At 43.8% G+C, this 18,449-nt stretch overlaps 1 protein-coding gene across 1 annotated transcript in view; it reads right to left on the reverse strand.

Moving 5' to 3' along the window:
* Positions 1-18,449, reverse strand: part of cemip (cell migration inducing hyaluronidase 1) — a 200,242-nt gene that overhangs the window by 45,537 nt on the left and 136,256 nt on the right. Inside the window, exons 11-14 of the mRNA XM_034127484.1 lie at positions 17,817-18,008; positions 9,986-10,155; positions 3,793-4,002; positions 1,542-1,747 (exon numbers count right to left, since the gene is read on the reverse strand). Coding sequence (XP_033983375.1) covers positions 1,542-1,747; positions 3,793-4,002; positions 9,986-10,155; positions 17,817-18,008 — 778 coding nt within the window. The remainder of the gene's footprint in view (positions 1-1,541; positions 1,748-3,792; positions 4,003-9,985; positions 10,156-17,816; positions 18,009-18,449) is intronic.

The following is an 18,449-nucleotide window of genomic DNA, read 5'->3' on the forward strand; positions in this document are numbered from 1 at the left end:
TCTGCGTGGTATTTTAGAACCAAATTCAGATCATACAGTTGACATGTGGGAGGAAAAAGACAGGTGGGAGGTTGAGTTCAGACTCTCTGTTCATGTTATGCAGCACTGCACTATCCAAATATGATAAATATGAATCCTGAGGGGGCGACGTTCCATTTGTGGAGCTGTCGTCACATCCTTGTCAAAGAGTGTATTTATTATCATCACACTGTCTTATCTCTATATTTAACTTCACTAATCAAAGTAGTGCCATGTGTGATCCCTCCACTGCAGTTCAGCAGGACAACACTGTCTTATATCCTCTTTTAAGAAAGAAAGAAGAAATATGATTGATTGATATATTAATAACACTGTTTTAAGATGAATTGGTGCTCTTTGTAGTGTGCGTGGTATCAGAGGCATGTCAATGTATTGGATCCCGACTAATCACTCAAAGGTATAGTGAACTTGATTAAGAGGCTGTGACTGGTGAATTGTCTTTGTGTGAAGTATAAGTGAAAATATTGAATTGCTACTATGTCGCTGTGACAGGTGCATTACTCTCTGCCACACAATACTGCTACATTTCACTAATGATCTCAGTTTTTAAAGAAATCATTTTATTGGCATACTGGTACCTGTGCATAACTCCATGTGTTAGTCGTGAACACGCTGTGCAGAATTAGTTCCATGCAAACCCTTTACTGGTGAAACTTAGATTGACATCATGTTGTCACATGATATTGTCACACAGCAACTTGACAGCTGCGTTGTATTTAAGTTAAATCTTTCTCTGATGTGTTCGATTCATTGTAAAGTGTTGCAAAACAGAGTTGCAAGGTTCCTTTACTAAAGCTCTATCACATCTCCAAAGGATTACTTTAAAAATGAATACATATAATTAAACAATTCATATACATATAATATATAATATTATTAATGTATAAAGTGTTCCCTTAAGAAAACAAGCATTAAAGCACCTTTCCTTAGTATGTAGAGAATTTCGATTAGCTCTTTTCATGGCTGACTCTTACAGATGATGTCTTTACGTTCTGAATCTTCCCAGGCAAAAGGATGGTTGGGTTTGTATATGAAGGGGCTGCGGGACATTCATAGTGACTTGCTGATTCCCTTGCTATTTGCTCAGACTTTCAATAAGGTAGGCATGGCCTCACCCCCCATTGTCTGAGAGATGAGTCAGCACCGCTCAGATTCAGCTCAGCCAGGGAGTGACCACTTTAAAATGTGCTTTCGGGTCATTCAGAGCAGCACGATGACGGGAACAGTAGAACAAGTTGTTAAAGGTGTGGACTCTGCGCTGCAGGTTGAACACTAAAATAAAGTCTGCATTTTTTTTACCTTGAGTATCACACATTTCCCTTGGCTCTAGGATGATTTTAGTTGAGTTATTTTGAGTTTTACATCTGTCTTTTCTGAAAACCAATGTTTAAATGTTCCTTAAGAAGCTTCAATGTAAGAAAACATATTTATTCACTGGGCAGAGACCCTCCATGGGATAGAAGATGTCAAGACGTGCATTCAGTTCTCGGTGTGTGTGGTACCTGCAGTCTTGCCGGGGGTTGGCTACATATCCTGGGTACGATCCTTCGGTGATGTGCCGGCACATTTTGCTGTCTCTGTCTGAAGGCAGCAGCATTCCGGCTCGCACCATCAGACCCAGGCAGTGGTCGAACGTGTTCCTCTCCTCTGGACCGTCCTCCGTGAAGAAACAGTGGCCCAGCGTGTCATAGCCCACCACGTCCTTCACCTGGGGGAAAAACAGATGTTGCTTTTTAATGAAAGGATCATCACACTAGTGCAAAGCCTTGGTCCTCAATTTGGAGAAATCATTTCCAAAATTGACTGAAACTTCTCAGGGCTTAATTTAAGATGTTAAATGTACAATTTCTCAACCTGGAGGAGGGGGGTTGCTCTTTTGTTACTTAATACATATTATACAATTTGACTGAAAATGACTGAATACTGCAAGAAGTGAGACTCTAAAACATCAGTTCAGAGTATCTTTTCTTCTTGTCTCTGGGCACAGATGTATTGGGATATTGTGTTCTAAGATAGTGCCCCAGACGTTCAGATGAAGGTTGCTCACTGAATGCATCTGTTATAAAAGGATGTGGATCGATGTCCTTGGCTGACTTCCTGCAGCCTCCCCACAGGCATTGATGGCATGAAATTATAACCTGAAAATTACCCTTCAGCTATTTCTGTCTGCTCTTTCAATTGGACCTACAGATCAAACTGTGATTATAAAATGTTTAGTCACTCAGGCACTCTGAAGTTTCTTTAGCAGTTTCTTCAGTAATTGTTGTTTCTGGGAAAACTAGGGGATTTAACATGGGAACCAACAGGAAATGGAGGTGAGGAGGAGCAACAACCTGCCTGATGAGTTATTTTTGTCAATTAAAAAACCACGAAAGAAAGCTGAAAACTTTGACTGTACATACTGAAGTTTTTTAAAGAGGTCCTATTATGCTTTTAGGCTAAACCCCCCCCCTGCCTGAAACGCCTCCATTGGACTCCTTTGTTTACTTTTGTGACAAAGTGAGATCACTATGTAACACTCACACTTCTATTGTCTAGTGCTTCAACACATTGTCCGTGATAGGCTAAGGTGCGGGACATCTCTAAGCTGTTGACCAATCACAACAGAACCGGCCAGCTAACCAATCAGAGCAGACTGGGCTCTGGTTTCAGACAGAGGGTGAAAAGAGGTGCTGCAGCTCAGGCAGTATGAGAAAAATAAAGAGCTTTCTGAACATTAAAGGTCCCATGTCTTGGCCATTTCTACTGATCATAATTCCATTGTTGAGGTCTACTAGAATAGATTTACATTGTTCAATGTTCCAAACTCACATTGGTTTCTCATACAGCATCTCTGTAAAGTATGTGTATTCACTCTCTGTCCTAAACGCCTTGTTGGAGCTCCTGCCCCCCCCCCCCCCCCCTCCCTATGAGCCCACTGTGCTCTGATGTGTGATTATGTGTTACAATGGCATTTGTTAGCAACCAGAAAATGACACCAGTAATGACAAACAGATGAGAATGCTGCGTGGGGTCTGGGTGCCGTGTTGGCGGGACGTTGGGGGGCTCGCTGCTCCGCCCTTTGAGGCTCGAGGAGCCGACAGTGTGAGCTGGGTTACTGGTGTCGTTTCCTGGTTTCCAGCGAGACTACGCGAAACTCAGCATGAACTCAGCCTGAGCACATACACGTGAGTGTGTGGCGAACTGTGAGTGGAGATCCACGCAGCTGCGGCTGAGAAAAAATAAGGTTGAGTGTGCCGGCGAAACTCCGCAAGTATCGCGGCTGAGAGAAGATACGGCTGAGTGAGTGTGTGTGTGAGGAGCTCCACGGATTGGTCCATTTGGACCTGGGCATGGTCACGTCACTGTACCCAGGAAGAAAAAGAGAAATGTCCAATGAGGCGTTCTGGGGCAGCATAGACAGGTCTTTTCTGTGTTCACATACAGTACACACAGGAATGTTCTTGTTGGTGTCATGAAGGGTTTTCAATGAAGTGTGTCATCAAGTGTGGGTGTTTTAAATGTGACCTGCCAATTGAAAATGAGCTCTGACATAAATCTAAAACTATTTAGGTCAATCAAATGGCAACTTTATACTATATACAAGTTTTCAATTGCAGGAATTATGCTTATTCACAAGCGTTAGACACGAAGATAATACCTGAACAATAAGCATATTTCCCAAAAGGTCTAACCTTTTCTTAATTATGCTTACAAATACTCTAAATGTATTACAATTGAAAAATTAAACTTGAATAAATCTTCCTTACGTACCAGCAGTCCGTTGGAGCTGTGGATGGTGACGCAGCGGGAGAAGGAGTGGTGGATGGACAGGTCGGTGACAGCTGTGGGGGGGTCGTAGCCCCCCCTCTCGTCCACGTCTCCGTTCATATGGAAATGGACTGGGTAGTGTCCCATTGTTTGCTGGCCCATGTGCTGCAGCTCCACCCCCGATATATGAACCGCCCGGAAGCCCCGCTCCACCTGAAGAGGAGCGCAGATACACGTCAGTCACTTCAAATCAAATTGAGGTATTAAAAGACACAAAGGCTGTTTCAGGTCAATGAAAAATATCAAAGTGAAAGAAGGGAAAGAGGGATAAGGGCAAAACGAGGGATACTGAAAAGGAAAGAGGGGCATGAAAGAGCAAACAAGCAGGAGTGAGCAGAGAGAAAGAAAGGAGGAGGGTTTCTTTCAATTGATCTACAATCTATAAACAGTAGCAGCTACCTCTTTAATTGTATTAGTATGGTTTATGATTTGGCAGGGGGTGATAAGGGGGAGAGTCTATAGTTCACAAAGGAAGAACATGGGGAAAAAGGTAAACAATGTAGGGTTCAGTAGTGAGATGTAGAGAAGGCAGCATGAAGCAAGAGAGGTGTTGAGGAAAAAGGACTTGAAAAGACGGTTGAAGGAGGAAGGAATCACAGAAGAGGGCTGCAAATCTAGAATGGAGGGAGGTTATATTTCACACAGGCTCCGCCCTCTACTGGACTCTATGGGTACTACCCATAACCATGCTATGCGAGCATTCACATACTGAGTTGCATAAACGTAGCCGGCCAATCAGGGCGAGCCTACCTGAATGCGCGCAGGCCCACTGTATAGAAGGTGGCTACGCCTCCTGACTGTCATCCTTTTTCTCTTCAGCGAGCGAGCAACTGACAGAGAAAGTAAAACGTTTGAAAGAAGAAGAAAGAGTTATCATACCTTCATGGAGTCGCCACTTCTAGAGACCCGGCCTGTCCTTCGTGCCCTGGCTTAATAGCGGGCGCCGATCCCCCCCACCTCTGCTTTGAGTGTTTGGGGGACCAGGATATGGCTGAGGCGGTGCCATTCACGTTCGCCATTCCAGCGGGGCGGATGGCTCTGTTTGCCGGGGAGGAGGATGACGAGGACTTCTCGTTGTCGGGCACTTCCGGGTCCGGCGTCAAGTCCACTGCCCAGGTCTGTACTTACCCCTGGAGATGACCAGGGCGGCGGAGCGTGGCAGCCCATCTTCTCCCAGCAGGCAGCAGGCTGGTCAGAGAGCCTCTGCCCCGCTGCCGCGTGACAGGGCGGCTGCAAATAAACACGGGTGTGTTGGGCGTCTCGCTCATTGCTCTTCCGCAAGATGCCCCCACCTCACCGGATCAGAGCGATTATTTGGCCGCAGCATCGGCCGAATTAATAGCTTGGTCTACGGTCTGGCCGCCGCTGCTTGCCGTGTGATGTCCCTGGGGGATCACGCCGTATGGCACTTTCCAAAAAGACCGTGAGGATCTCCTGGGAGCCCCCGTGTCTACGGAAGGAAGGAACTTTTACCGGTTAAATCGGTTTACCGATAAAGCCCCAGAAAGCACATGGCTACTTAGCATGCAAAATGACGTCATTCTGCATGTTAAGTAGCCATGTGCTTTCGTGTTATCGGCTGAATCTTTATTTATTGATTAGATCACGTTACTCTGATGATAGTGATTCTAGTCAGCCTATATGTCTGAACTCGATCCTTAGAGTAATGTGTTACGGAGCCTTCTCTTCAATATTGTTTCCACATAACGAACATTTTGCGCTGCTCTTTCCCAATGTGGAAGCAGAATGTGTGAAAGCATACAGCACGATGCAGGGTGTGTCTCTAGACATCTTTAGACTGGAATAGCGGGGCCCAGTACGTGAACTCGCCTTGCAGGTGCACACGCCAGGATAGAGGACATCAGACTCCAAAGAAAACTTGCTCGAGTCCGAGTCCAAGTTGGAGCGTCAATGTACAAGTTGAGTCCGACTCATCGTGGGGGGGAAAATTCACGAGTCCGAGTCCAAGTCATCGTACGCGAGAATTCACGAGTCCGAGTCCAAGTCATCGTGCGCGAGAATTCACGAGTCCAAGTCATCGTGCGCGAGAATTCACGAGTCTGAGTCCAAGTCATCGTGCGAGAGAATTCACGAGTCCGAGTCCAAGTCATCGTACGCGAGAATTCACGAGTCCGAGTCCAAGTCATCGTGCGCGAGAATTCACGAGTCCAAGTCCGAGTCGCGTCAATCAGTGCGCGAGTCCGAGTCGAGTCACGAGTCCCGAAAATCGGCACTCGAGTCCGAGTCCAGGACTCCAGTACTCCATCTCTGGCAAGAGCAGGATCCACCACAGCCTGTTACAGGACGAAGTGGTTGGGATTCCAGCGGTGGTGTGAAGTAAGGAGTCTAGAGCCTCTATGTACATTAGGCTCTATTCTGTGCTATGTACAGATGCTGGTGGACAGGGGGCTTGCTCATTCCTCAATTAAGGTGTGTGCAGCAGCCATCTCGTCCTACCATGAGGGATTTGGAGGCAGGTCAGCCTTCAGTCAACCGCTTATGGCGCGGTTTTTGCAGGGGGTCAGGAGGCAGCACCCAGTAGTGCACGCCTCCTCCCCGCAGTGGGACCTGCCGTTGGTGCTCGAGGCTCTGGTCACAGAACCATTTGAGCCTCTGGAGCTCTCCTCCCTGAAGGCTCTGTCATTGAAAGCAGCTTTGCTGCTTGCCTTAACTTCAGCCAAGAGAGTGTCCGACCTGACCGCTCTGTCGGTGCACCCGAGTTGCCTTTTGATCCGGGGTGACCATAGCGGGGTGACACTCAGACCAAACCCCTCCTTTGTTCCCAAAAACCTAAGGAGGCTTTAGTCTTCCACCCCATATTGGGGCCAGGGAGGCTAAATTACACCTCCTCTGCCCGGTGCGTGCGCTGGCATGTTATGTAGGGCACACGGCTTCCAATTAGGCGCACTGAACAGCTGTTTGTGTGCTTTGGGGAGGGTGTGGCCGGTAAAGCTCTGTCCAAGAAACGCCTGGCAGGCTGGCTCTGTGTGTGCATTTCACATGCCTACGGACAGGCGGGGAGGGCCTTCCCCACTGGGGTCCGTGCACACTCTACACGGGGTATGGCCGTGTCAACAGCCTTGTTCAACGGCGTGAGTGTGGAGGACATATGCACGGCGGCGTCTTGGTCTACGCCAGGCCCCTTCATAAGGTCTTATCTCTTGGACATGTCTGACTCCTTCTCATCCTCAGTGCTTGCTGGGGCAACACATGACTGGTGAGAGGGGGGTCTCTGGGTCAGTAGGCATCTGACCCCCCCCCCTGGGACATAGTGCGCTTATGTTTTCCCATGCGCCTTAGGGACCCGGGAAACGTAGTATGCTGTAAACCCCGTACAGGACTGGAGGACGCTCCTCGCCTTCCTCACTATTTTCCATGCACACTCTACACGAGGTAAGCGTGTGTGAGTGTGGGGACCAAAAGCCGGTCAGGGGCAGTGTGATGGGTCGATGTTGTTGAACGACAGGGCGTTTATCCATCAGGGCTCCACCCACTGTACCCATAGAGTCCAGTAGAGGGCGGAGCCTGTATGAAATATAACGGGGGGTTACGCATTGTAACCCTAGTTCTATAAGCACAGGCGGAGCCCTCTACCTGGGGTCCGGTCTTTCCTATGCCGCTCGCTGAAGAGGGTGTAGGATGACAGGGAGGAGGCGTAGCCACCTTCTATACTGTGTGCCTGCGCACGCATTCAGGTAGGCTCGCCCCGATTGGCCGGCTACGTTTATGCAACTCATTATGTGAATGCTTGCATAGCATGGTTAAGGGTAGTACCCATAGAGTCCAGTAGAGGGCTCCGCCTGTGCTTATATAACCAGGGTTACAATACGTAACCCCCCGTTACACTCCACAGGTGGAAAAGTCAGAAAGGAAGGATGAAATGTATGGAAAAAATGACAGAGAGAAAGAAAGCAGGAAGGAAATGAGATATGGAGGATTCAAAATGAATGGGGAAGAGGGAAGAAACAGGAAGTAGGGGATGGGATGGAAGAAGGATGTAACAAATAGGAAGAGATTGAAAGATAGCCTGGAGGAAAAACTATAGGAGCAGAGTAAATAAAGAGAAGGAAAAAGAAGAGGTCAGATAGAGGTGATGACAGTCCAAAATAAATCACAGTGACCCAGCTTCGCACGCATCACACTGCTGGGGATTTGAATTGTTATTTCAGTTTAGTAAAGATTACAACATTTAAAAACCTTTTGATGTTCACAAAGCAATTTTTAAAAATACAAGTGGAAACTAAGGCTGCTGCTCTGAGCTCCTGATATTGGTGGAAATACGAGGTCTTAGCACAACCAACTGTCAAGGGGGAAGTTTACCTGAGGCGTTTGGAAGGGCTTCACTTGAATCTCAGAGGCTTTCCTACGTGCATGCATGGTAATGTGTGACAGACTGAGATGGAAATGTTTAATAGGATATGATATCTGCCCCGGGGCCACAGAGGCATGAAGGCAGCAGGAACACAGTCTCTCTGTCATGGTTCTGAGTTCTCCTTTTTAACTTTTCATTCTTATTTTGTTTGCTTGTCTGTGTTCTGTCTCAGAGTGGTGCAGTGAAGACGTATTTTTGTTGGCCAACCCGGAAGTTAGCATGGCAAAGGGCTCCGTCGACAAAAAGCACTAGGATTTTTCCATTGGATTTCTGTATGTTGCAGAAAATAAGCTCTTTGGCAAACACACATTCATGATACTTAAAACGTTATGTTCAGCAGTATAATCTCCAAATATTAATGCCACTTCGTGCATAGTAAAAAGCTAACGCTATGCTATAAACAAACTACATCATGGTCACATGGCATAAGAAGGCTAATGTCAGCGTGGTGACGTTTCGTAGTTTCTTTAGATACTTGTTAGCAACCTCCCTTTTTATGACACATAGCAACTTCTGACATTTACTAGTGAAGAAGAAGAAGGATTGGGAGGGATGAAACCCTCTCTAATGGTCACACATGCATCCCATCCTAGTACTAGGAGTAGTGGGCTATTGCACAGCGCCCGGGGAGCAATGGGGGGTGAGGGAGGTGGGGGGGGTTGTCAGGTGCCTTGCTCAAGGGCACCACGGCAGGGCAGGAGGTGAACTGGGACCTCTCCAAGTAGAAGTCCACACTCCATATTTAGGTCTGGTCGGGGACTTGAACCGGCAACCCTACGGCTCCCAGTCCAAGCCCCTACTGACTGAGCCACTGCCGGGGTATTTATGTGAGAAAAAAAAGGTGAAAATCTCTTGGGTTTCAACCACAGACCTCACTTCAGGCTTCTAATCACAAACACGTAAAAAAGACCCCATTTACTTAAAGAAAAGGGAACTTGAAGTGGTAAAATGTCAACTTGTTTCCGTTTTTTAGGCCTTGTTTCTGCACCACTCTATTCCAGACCCGGCCCCCGTCAGTAGATGTCCTCCACCAGCTCAGACTCTCCTCTCACCCACTCCTCATTCCACCAGTCCACTGCCAGATTGTCTTTGTGCCATGAGCCTTTCCAGCATTTCATTCCAAAGCCCTCGCGGCCCTGTCTTCTGCCTGAGTCTTAGACCTTTTACTGTTTTCCCCCGGACTATGATTTAGCTTAGCCCTTTACCTAGTTAGCCTGCCAGCATTTTTAGCATCTTTGCGCCTCTTTTTGTAAGTAAAGACTCTCTTCTTTGGGTTATTTTGTCCTTGTACTGACACTCTGGTCCTTTCCTCTCCTGTGTCTCTCTCCTGTCGCAGATTGTCAGGCTTATACAGCATGGATTTAATCAACCGTATTAACCTTCCTTTACATTACTTTTACATTTTTATACATCAGAACATTTCATTTTTTTATTTGAGCTTTCCACATTCAGGGACCATAAAATACTTTTTCTTAGTTTTGTAAAAGAAACATTCAGCTTAGTCTAATTTGTAGAAAAATATCCTTATTGAGCTTCCGGAGACAACACAGACGACCTTGCTAACTGACTCAGATTGTTTGGGCAACTCAATGAACGGTGCATTGAAATGCCGCCTCAGATTGTGATGCACTTTCAAAAAGCATTATCTGCTGGAGAGAAAGCATGAATAACCATGGGTATTGGTTGATGGGGCACTGTCACAGATTATCTGATAGGAAAATGTGCATTATTACCGTCAATTAAAAGGTTGAAACAGCAGCGTACCTTCACGTGTCCACCGAACGTGTCGAAGTCGAAGAAGTTGCAGGCCTCGTTGCCGTAGCAGCCGGGCTCCATCTCTCCACGGACCAGGATGTTGCGAGTCAGCAGGCCCACCTCCGCCCTCATGTCCACCCCATCTACTTCCTCACCCATGTGGATGAACTTGGCCTTACCTTCACACACAAACACACACACACACACACACACACACACACACACACACGCACGCACGCACACGCACACACACACACACACACACACACACACACACACACACACACACACACACACACACACACACACACACATGACTGGTGAGAGGGCTAAAGTAAATCACAGAGCAGTCTGAAGGTTCACTATTTCGACCAAACGTCAGATTAGCATTAGATTAAATGATAAGCAGTCTTTGTGTACCAGTTTGGCCCTGGCATCAGTGTATGAATATGAGTGTGTGGATTGTAACATGTTAAGGCACTGTATAAATGCAGTGTAAAACAATACAGTGTTTATTTGTGTGTGTGTGTGTGTGTGTGTGTGTGTGTGTGTGTGTGTGTGTGTGTGTGTGTGTGTGGCTGAACAGATGTTCCAGATAATTGCAAAGGAGGAGGACATAATGCTGAGGCAAAATCATACAGTATATGTGCAGCTAGCACTTATAATTATGTTGACAGACAGTACAACACTTACCATGATTATTTTTCTACAGTTTGCAAAAATTAACCATCATAAACTACTGGTCATAACCATACTAATGAGACTGTAGCATCACAATTCTTCAATTATGTTAGGTATTGTAAATTCTTCCTTTAAATGTCTAGCTGATTATCTGAAAACATGTAGGTTCTGACGGAGAAGCTAACGCTAACTAGCATTAGCTCGAGCAGCTACAGCACAGAGCTGTTCACAGTACCGTTCTCATATTCAGTCAGATATCCAAACTTTGTAACACTTGACTTAAAATAGATGTATCAGTATTAGTATAAGCTGTTATCACTTAACATAAACTAACATAAAAGACTAAAGTTCCTATCATGAATGTCAACATAATTTTAAATATTTCACTGATATACATCTAACTCTTTGGTTAACTTTTTAAAATTAAATTTCTTATAGAATTCTAACATTCCTTAAATGTCCTTTCTAATATTAGCAATGGTTATTGCCTTTCAAAGCCATATACAACTTGATATTTCTTCTGGTATCATCAGATCTCAGACCTAAATCTCATGGTGAATCCGACCTAACAGAGCAGGCTTTATAAAGCTAGGTAAATGTCAGGATATAAATAGAATAATGCTAAATCCTTTACTGCTTTAAGCCATTGATTAACTTCAGAGCATTTATGTTCCTCACTCAGGCCCAAGTTGTAGCACAAAAAACGGATTAATAGCCTTTGGCTATCTGTCTGTGTATCTCTCTCAACTATCTCTCAGCTCCCAGCTTCCAACAACAAAAGCAGCACACCCTCTCAGTTTGTGAATAACCTCAGGGAGTGGGGAACAGACTCCATTATCACTGCTTGTTAAAAAACTGTGCAGCAAAGTGGCACGCGGGCAGGAATTAATGAGACAGATTATAGTGAGGCGGATATTGACAGGAGCTCTGAGGCCTCAGGCTCATAAAAACAGGATTTCCTCTGGTTGGCCAAACACTAGTGACGTCTGCAAGAGGGGGGGGGGAAGAGAGGGGGGGGTTTATGGACGGATTTTTTGATGCAGCTGGGCAGGAAATTTGAAGATAAATGCTGAACTCCTAAATCTAAGGCAAAAGAAACGCAAACTTCACTTCTCGGGTGCGTGAATCAGTAGAAGGAAGAGACAGCTTTGAGAGGACGTGTCATCTCACATTATGCTGACATGGGGCAAAGGGTTTTTCCAAGAGACACAGACAAAAAACATTTGAATCAAACAGGAGAACAGTGAGGGCGGGAGGCTGACCTCAGACTCTCTGCTGAATCTGTGTGATGCAGTACAAAAGAGAGTATTTGTATGGTTTCATACTAGCATAGGAGGGTTACTTTAAAAAAAATGTATTCCTTTTTAAGTTACCTGTAAAACAAAGTATTCAGTAACGTTATCTGAGTATCACAATACAAAAGTCATGTAACCTGATTACTTTACGTTACTTTTGGATTTCGTAAACATCAAAGGCAATGCAAATAAATAAAAGTGTTTTTTACTTAAGTGTATTATGTAAGGCAATAGAAATATGGGACCTAAGAAAAGAAGAAGGCTAATATAATGTGTCCTAAAATATATTAATCTTTATTTCAAAATTATCTACCTTTTTGTTGGTATCCTGATTACCTAATTTCATTACATTTTATCCGTTACTCCCAGCCTGCATGCGTGTCATCCTGTGTGTGTGTGTGTGTGTGTGTGGTGTGTGTGTGTGGTGTGTGTTGTGGTGTGGTGTGTGTGTGTGTGTGTGTGTGTGTGTGTGTGTGTGTGTGTGTGTGTGTGTGTGTGTGTGAGTGTGTGTGTGTGTGTGTATGTGTGTGTGTGTGTGTGTGTGTGTGTGTGTGTGTGTGTGTGTGTATGTGTGTGTGTGTGTGTGTGTGTGTGTGTGTGTGTGTGTGTGTGTGAGTGTGTGTGTGTGTGTGTGTGTGTGTGTGTGTGTGTGTGTGTGTGTGTGTGTGTGTGTGTGTGTGTGTGTGAGAGAGTGTGTATGTGTGTGTTTGTGTGTATGTGCGTGTTTGTGTCAGCGTGAATGGGCTCAGTCAGGATCACACCGTTCTGCAGGATGCGGGCTGAGACTTTACCTTGGCACTGAGTTAGCCCAAACACCTCCCTGACTCCAGCACAGCTCTGGGCTGTCTCAACCACTAGGAATAAAGATGGTTTCAGTGTGTGATGTTAATCTGTTTGGGCAGATTTTTTTAATGCCATAGTTAAACAGGAATTCCATTCCAAATAACTGTAGGCTGTATCTTAAAAAGAAACACATTCTGTATTCAATAAATAAAGATTATCTCATCCTGAAAAAATGTCAGCAAAGATAGTAATAAAGCCAGTTATTATAAAAGCCAAGGTCTGATCCTAAGAGGTTCTCAAATAAAAATTCACAGCATGAATGTTTGGTATGTTGCAAATGCAGTTAAAGAAAAACACATGTCCACTCAAAAGTGTTATAGTGACTGCTGGGTGCTGCAAACGCACCTGAAGCAGTGCATTATGGGTGCAACGGTTTACAGGAGTCATGGTTTGGTGCATTGGAAAAAGCACAAGGATACATTTCTTTATTTTATTTTGAACAGACACTAGTGCAAGTGTCAAAGACAGAAAATGTCTTTTTGTAGTGGACAATAGCAGCATTTTGCCCACCGGTCACTATGCTAAACAGTTTTCTATATATAATATAAGATAAGTTTGTATTACACTGAACAAACACTCTCCTGAAGGGAACAGGTCACAATAGGCTCTGAATAGCATCTCATGCTATGAAAGTGGAAACACATAATACAGGTTTCTGTGTCCTTGTCCCAGTGATTGGCACATCTTGAAGTGTTATCATATTGGATGTGTTTTCATTTAACTGGTGGAGCATATGTGATATTCCTCAATGTTGCTGTTGGAGCTGACCGGGAAAAATGTTCACATCAAAATGCACCGTGAAGTTATAGTAAGAGGGAAAAGGCTCTTATTTTCTTAGCACTGGTCATTGGTCAAACTGAAAGTGAGTGCTCTGCTGCAAATAATGCCTCACTGAAAAATAAATCTATTTAAAAGTCTGTTATCTTCTGTGACCGAGGTCATATTTAATTCTGTTCTTTTTGAGTGACTAGATTTTTTTAAAGCCATTTCCCCGAGATGGCACAAAACTACAGAAAGAAATGATACAAATGTTAAAATAGAAAGAGAGGTATCTTCCCTGGTGGTCTGGTGCACTGAAAATGTTGACTTGAATTAAATGTATCATATCAACAGATTTTACATTACTGTATTAGGTTATTTGAAAGCAATAATAATAAGTTTAAATAACAAATATTAGGTTCAATATTAATATTATTGTTTTTAACTTAGGTTGAATTTGTTGAAATAATAAATGGGATTAAAATCAACGATTCAGTTTTTAGTGTGATTAGGATTCGTTGCTCTCACCGCCGCGGCACGGGTTTGATTGCCGTCGATTCCAGAAGTCAGACTGTAGGGAGTTGGGAACCAAAGGGTTGCTGGTTCAAGTCCAGATGGGATAAAACAGTGTGGACTGGTAGTTGGAGACGTGCCAGTTCGCCTCCTGGACACTGCCAAGGAGTCCTGGAGCAAGGCACCTAACCCCCACCTGCCCCGTTGCTATGACACCTCTCCATTAGTGTTTTTGCATGTGTGTATTTCGGGCCTATGATTGTAATTGTAAAATAACACCAGAGTGAAAAACTGAGATTGATAAAGTGATCAATCTGCTTCACTTCATCAGAGGTCCTTCTTTCCAGTGGCTCGGTCCAGATTGCAACAGCAATGCAGAATTTAAGTGATGAGTTTTTTTGATTTCTGTTTTTCAGAAATGTTCTTATAACATTTTTCAATTTCTTGATGGATAAGACAGGACAGTTTGGAATATTATATCATTATTGTTTCTGCTTCCAGAAGAGTATGACTTGCTGATAGTCTGAGCTCTACAAATAAAATAAACATGTGCTGTAGTTTGCCAAACTGCATCAGAGAGAGTTGTGTTTGAGACGAGGCGGTGTGTCCGTGTTTCTAATGCTGTGGAGGATGTGAATGGAAACACATCCAGCATCACCCAGACATGCCACTTACCGGGACAAAAGAGAAGTGGTACATTTGATTTCATAGCATAAGAGATGCTTTTCACTTGTATAGCCTATTGCGAGCTGTTGCCTTCAGGGAAAGTGTTTGTTCAGTGTTCATAACAAAGAATTGTTTGAAATGTCTTTTATTTTTATGATGACAGTAGTTCATCTCAGTCCCCAGCAAGAGGACTCTTCCTGTCTTCAACACTTGAACTAAGATCTGTTAAAAATAAATGAAAATAAATGTATCCTTTGCATTTTCTTCTCCAACCTGCAAACTACTGGAACCAGACCGTGACTCCTGATCCAGGATCAGATCAGGACCATGACGTCTGTGCACTGAAGCTGTGTCTTCTGTATGGCTTACAGTACCTGCATGCATTGTTTCTCAGGAATCCTGCACTCTGTCAATGACCATTAAAACGACTAAATAGAAAATAATTATAAATTGGGAAAAAAAATTATGATAAGTTGAAATCGTAAGAATTGTACATTTGATGCAGGCTTGTTATCGTAATGATGTAAAGAGAATCACTTCATGAGAAAGCCCCGGTTCTTTTGATGGAGCCTTAACTCTGTCTCTGTGCTAGTGCTCTACTCGCTCTGATGACAGTAAACCCAGGCACACACTAAGTGAGATTAAGCTTTTATTATTCCAGCATCTCAACTGCTTTTGAAACCAGCTCTGGGTAAAAGGTTACCAGAGTGCTTTGCCATTTTCAGAAATTAATTCAAGACACAGTTTGTGAGTGATGTACTGCTTGTTTATGTACTTGGTGTTTTTTCATTAGTCGAGCTTGTTTCTTGTTTTCTTCAACCTTGTGGCGCACTTTGCATCAAAGTGTTTTTTTGTGCCATAAAGTTGACGTTTCTTGACATTTCAATTTACTCTCCTTAAAATTAAGTCAAAATGTGTGTTTGCGAATATTGTTGCCTGAACTTCTCAAGGGTTTTGTAAGAAAACCTCACCAGTGACCTGAGATGTCCTTACAGCTCACTGTAGAGACATACACAGGAAATATTGGTGAGTATTTTTTCCAGAGTAATTACTATTTTGCTCTGAAATAGTGATATTTAATCATTTTGGAGTGTATTTATTACTCATAGCTTCTAGAGTGCGATCAAAAATGCAGAGTCAGTTCTATTGGAGTTAAACCATGACCACGCTGTAACGGAGGTGATCTCTGGGGCCATAGATCTCGGTCTCCGTTACGGATTATATAGCTTCATTATTGGCGAAGTATATTCATTTGTTCCACGCTAAAACATTGCACAGGAAGCATGTGAATCTATGTCATTTATGCATATATTTGTCACGATCTGTCTATGTTTTAGTTTGTCTGTCTCTGTTTCCTGTTTTAGTTTGAAAAGTGTTCCCCCTCCCGTCTTGTCTGTTGCTGGTGATTGCGTTCACCTGGTGCCCTGTGTTTCTCCTCCCTCCTCACCTGTGTCTTGTTGGTTTGATTAGTCCTGTGTGTATTTAGGTTCTGTTTTCCTGTTAGTGTGTGTGTGAGATCCTGGTGGCTGGTGACTGTGTTCACGTGAGACAGTCATATTGAGGCTGTGTATCCTGTACCACAAAGAGGAATAAATGCCCACACCGGGTTGTATTTGAACTCTCTGCCTCTGCCTCCTTGCTTGGTCGGGCCGCTCAATGGTCAGCTTCACACACGCCCACTCATGTTCCTTAAGCACTTTGGTTTATTGACCTTTTTTATTGTAAAGATCATTATGGTTCATTTATTCTATTCTGAGTAAAATGACCTTCTATTGGGAGTAAAATGACCTTCTAGTTGGAGTGAAATGACGTTCGATTGGGAGTAAAATGACCTTCTATTATGAGTAAAATGGCAGTAGAGTTGTTTTTAATATACACTACATAGAGTAAATAACCATTAAGCAGAGTCAAATCTAAGCACATAATAGAGTAAAATGAACTCTAAAAATACAACTCTGAACAAAGAGTACATTTTACTCTATATAGGTTGGGACCAAATGTTATATTTTTAGAGTCAAATTTTCTTCAATTTGAGTAAATTTTACTCAGAGAAATGTACTGTGTGCCTTGCAATCAAACATGTACAAATTGGTTTTTTTCCACAGCCGGTTTTTATTTAATTTTTTTTAAAATTTTAATCGTATCTGTGTTGTTGATCTGTAATATTACAGTGTTACGTTGATTTGTTTGTCCTTCTCGGACCATGCACTACGCGGTTTTGTGTTAGAAAATAAATGCAACCAATCAGATATTTTTCTAGGTCTCTGGGTAGAGTATCCTTCAACCAAGGTATTCTATATCCTTGATAGAATGCCCTGGCCGTTGCACTGACGAATTGTAAGTGGCTACTGCCTGAGATCGCATGCTGTGGTTTTATTAAATGTGCCAACTGCTAGGACTGTCTTAGGGAAGATAGCATTTAGATGCGCAGCTCCACTGTCCTGGAATAGTCTGCAATTGAAATGGAAACTGAGCAATCTGGTGCCACTAAATGCTTTTAAAGCTCGGTTGGATGCTACTGAATCGGAAGCTGTTGGTACCTGTGCATGTGGATAGTTATGTAAATTGTAATCCCTGTAATGCTAATGTATGATGTCCTTTTGTTGTTCTGTTTATGTTTTAATGTTTCATGTGGAACCTACTTGAGCAGGTCTCCCTTGAAAAAGAGATCAATGATCTCAATGGGATACACCTGGATAAATAAAGGCTTGAAATGAAATGAAAAACTGACGGCGGCGGGGGGTGTGTGTGTGTCTACAGAAGGTCCAGTTGTGATAGACACGGTTCGCCACTGCCTTTTATATATATATATATATATATACGTATATCATATACAGCAATACTCTCCGCTCTCTTCCACACAAACCTCACACAGGTAAACACCTGATTATATTCACTAAGAGTGCCGCCGATATCCATGTGACCCAACTAACTAATTAACATGAAACCCCCTTGTTGTTATATCTGCTTGTGTATGAATGAAACAAACATATAGCCTTTTCCTGACAGGTCTAGTTGGCATACAGCTCTGATGGCAGATCCAGGATCAGCCCTGTATTCTCACATATTGCTGGTTCTCTTACCTTGGACCTTGACCTGGCTGGATGTGCAGGTGGAGCAGGGCATCAGGCTGAACTCCTCCGCCTGGTGCATGGAGTAGTCTGTGCTGGCGACCACCACCCGGTCCCCGGACCTCCAGCCCTGTGCTTCGTCCCCCAGCTCCAGGATACTGCTGTTGGACAACATGTCGATGGAGACGGAGGCCTGAGGACGAACTGCAGGGGAGACAGTGAGAGTTAGAGACACACAACCCAGCTGACACACACACACACTGCTAAATACACACAGCCTACACAGACACACACAGCAACACCAGTCCATATTAAAAGATTGAATCCCATCTCAAAGTCCATGGCTCATTCCACATGCATATACATCTCCTCACTGCTGACACAGCACTTAGCTGCTGTCAATCAGGCGTCAATAAAATGAGTACTCCTGGACTACTGAAAAGCACACTTGGTAGAGGCTGGCAGCATATATATTGGGGCGCAGTCACCGTGTAAAATCGGCCTTTTACTCACCTCATCTATAAACTATATATATGGTGGCCCAAAAAATAAGACGAATTAACTATTCCTGTACTTTGACTAGAAATCCAGTAGTCACATAAAGAAGCACCATCATTCTGCCCACAATGTGTTAACCAAAGGTAC

The sequence above is a fragment of the Trematomus bernacchii genome, unplaced genomic scaffold (genome assembly GCF_902827165.1).
Source record: "Trematomus bernacchii unplaced genomic scaffold, fTreBer1.1, whole genome shotgun sequence".
NCBI lineage: Eukaryota > Metazoa > Chordata > Actinopteri > Perciformes > Nototheniidae > Trematomus > Trematomus bernacchii.